General features: G+C 61.6%; 1 protein-coding gene across 1 annotated transcript in view; it reads right to left on the minus strand.

The window, feature by feature from the left end:
* Positions 1–33: 33 nt before the first annotated feature.
* LOC127749176 (zinc finger protein 646-like) overlaps positions 34–2,343 on the minus strand; it is a 4,299-nt gene continuing 1,989 nt past the window's right edge. The window contains exons 2-3 of the mRNA XM_052266324.1: positions 443–741; positions 34–238 (exon numbers count right to left, since the gene is read on the minus strand). Of these exons, the coding sequence (XP_052122284.1) occupies positions 34–238; positions 443–741 (504 nt within the window). The remainder of the gene's footprint in view (positions 239–442; positions 742–2,343) is intronic.

Here is a 2,343-nt window from a genome sequence, read left to right on the forward strand (position 1 = left end):
TAAACAATAAAAATTAGAAATATTTATCCCGGCCTACCTGCAGAACCGCACGTCCTTGTGCAGGGCGCGGTGGCGACGCAGCTGCAGCTCGTCGTCGCGAAAGTTTTCGTTGCAGACGTTGCAGCGGAGGTCGCTGAGGCTGACGACGCACAGGTGGCGCAGGTGCTCCTTGTAGTGGCGCGCCAGGTTCCAGGGGTTGCTGAAGTCGGCGGGGCACTGCGAGCAGTGGAAGGGCTTCCTGCGGGTGTGCAGGGCGCGGTGGGCGTGCAGGGCCTGCGGCGCGTCGAAGCTGGCCGCGCACCCGGCCAGCCCGCAGCGGAAGAAGGGCGGCGGCGGCGCCGCCTGGTGCGTCGGGGTCGCGGCCGCGGGGCCGAGCGCGGGCGGCAGCGCCACCCTGCGGCGCCGGGGGCTGCGGGTGCGCGGCCGGCTGCGCCGCTCCAGCCGCTCGTGCTCCTTCATGTGCTGCCGGAGCGCGCTGCGCTGCAGGAACTCGCGCCCGCACTCGAGGCACACGCAGCGGATGGGCGTGGGCGCAGGCGCGGCCGTGTGCGCGCCCCAGCCCAGCCCCAGGCTCGCGCCCAGCGCCGTCTGCGTGATGTACGCCTGCTGGATCATGAACTGCTCCTCGAGCTGCTGCTGCATCAGCATCTGCTCCTCCATCTGCCGAGCCATCTGCTCCTGCGCCTGCACCTGCTGCTGCAGCACGGCGTGCTCGCGGAGGTGCTCCGTGAGCTGGTGGGCCTGCGGGAGAGCGGAAAGCCGGTCAGGAGCTTGAACGTCAAGTGAGGTGGTGGCATAGAGTAACAGCCGAGTACAGTAGACTCTAGCATAGAGTGGTCTAATCAAACCGAACCGCGGCCAACCACAACTTACCCAAACTTAACATCACATAACCCGATCAAAGATAACCAAACACCCAACATAACCCTATCCACCCCAACCTTGCCCAACGATCCCAATCCAACCCAATCTGCCTAAACCTAAACCAAGCCAACCAAACCCACCCCAACCCACTCCGACCCAACCTTCACACCAGCGTACCACACCGGGAACCAACCCAACCTAACCCAATAACCCAACCTGCTGAACCCAACCTGCTGAACCCAACCCAACCCCACCCAACCCCAACCCAACCCCACCCAGCCTAACCTAACCTAACCCAACCCAACCAGCCCAACCGAACCCAACCTAACCCAACCTAACCCAACCCAACCCAGCTTAACGCAGCTCAACCCAACCCAACCCAATCTAACCTAACCCAACCCAGCTTAACCCAGCTCAACCGAACCTAACCCAACCTTACCCAACCTAACCTAACCCAACCTAACCACGGTCGCTCACCTGCGGGAAGGCGGCGCGGCACTCCGGGCAGGAGAAGGCGGCGGCGGGCGCGCGGGCGTGCGCCGTCTCGTGGGCGCGCAGGTTGCAGGCGTAGCGGAAGGCGCGGCCGCAGGCGCGGCAGTGGTAGGACCGGCGCCGCGGCTGCCAGCGCTCCTCGGCGCCGGCCGCGTCGTGTCCCCCACGCTGGTCGAGCTCGTGGTCCAGCGCGCCCAGAGCTCCGAGCGCGCCCCCGCCCGTGAGCAGCAGCCGCTTGGGCGGAGGCCCCAGCCGGGTGCGCGCCAGGCGCCAGGGCTTGCGCGCCGGCTCCGGCGACGGCACCACCACCAGCGAGGCGTGACGCAGCCTGGAACAGACGCAATCACACACTTAAAGCTGTGAAAACACTCACAAGATTTTAAGAAATTATGCATATTTCCGTCATTGTAAAAAAACAGCAAAATTTAAAATGTGTTGAAAAATACTCAAAACAGCATAAGAAGTAAGGAAACATAATCAATGATGGGAAGTTCCACTTTTGACCGACAAATTTTGGTTGTTACATCTGAAGCGACAAAAAGACCTCTTTAAAAGGATCACTTGCAACCTTCTCATTTTCCAACCGGCACTGGCAGCAACTCCCTGCTCGCACCCTCCATGCTACGCGATCAATCAGAATGACGTTGTTCCTGCACTGGAGATGGCGATGACGACTAATCATAATCTCGATAATGGACGTGGGAATCATCCCCTTCCATCCCCCCCTCGCGTCCCCCAAATCGCATCCGACATGCCGGCATAGAGGCAGCGGCATGGGAGGCGCATCTCCCACGCAGAGAGAGAGAGAGAGAAAGAGAGGGGGGGGGGGCTAATAGCCGACATCGCGTGCGTGGGGGTGATGGAGAGCAGCGCGTTCCAGCGGAGTGAGAGTGAGAGAAAGGGAGGAAGGATGAGAGAGGGAGGAGAGAGTGGGAGAGGGAGGGGGAGGGGGAGAGAGAGAGAGAAAAAAAGAGAGAGAGAGAGAGA

This window comes from Frankliniella occidentalis, unplaced genomic scaffold (assembly GCF_000697945.3).
Source record: "Frankliniella occidentalis isolate FOCC.00 unplaced genomic scaffold, Focc_3.1 Scaffold37, whole genome shotgun sequence".
In the NCBI taxonomy this organism is placed as follows: domain Eukaryota; kingdom Metazoa; phylum Arthropoda; class Insecta; order Thysanoptera; family Thripidae; genus Frankliniella; species Frankliniella occidentalis.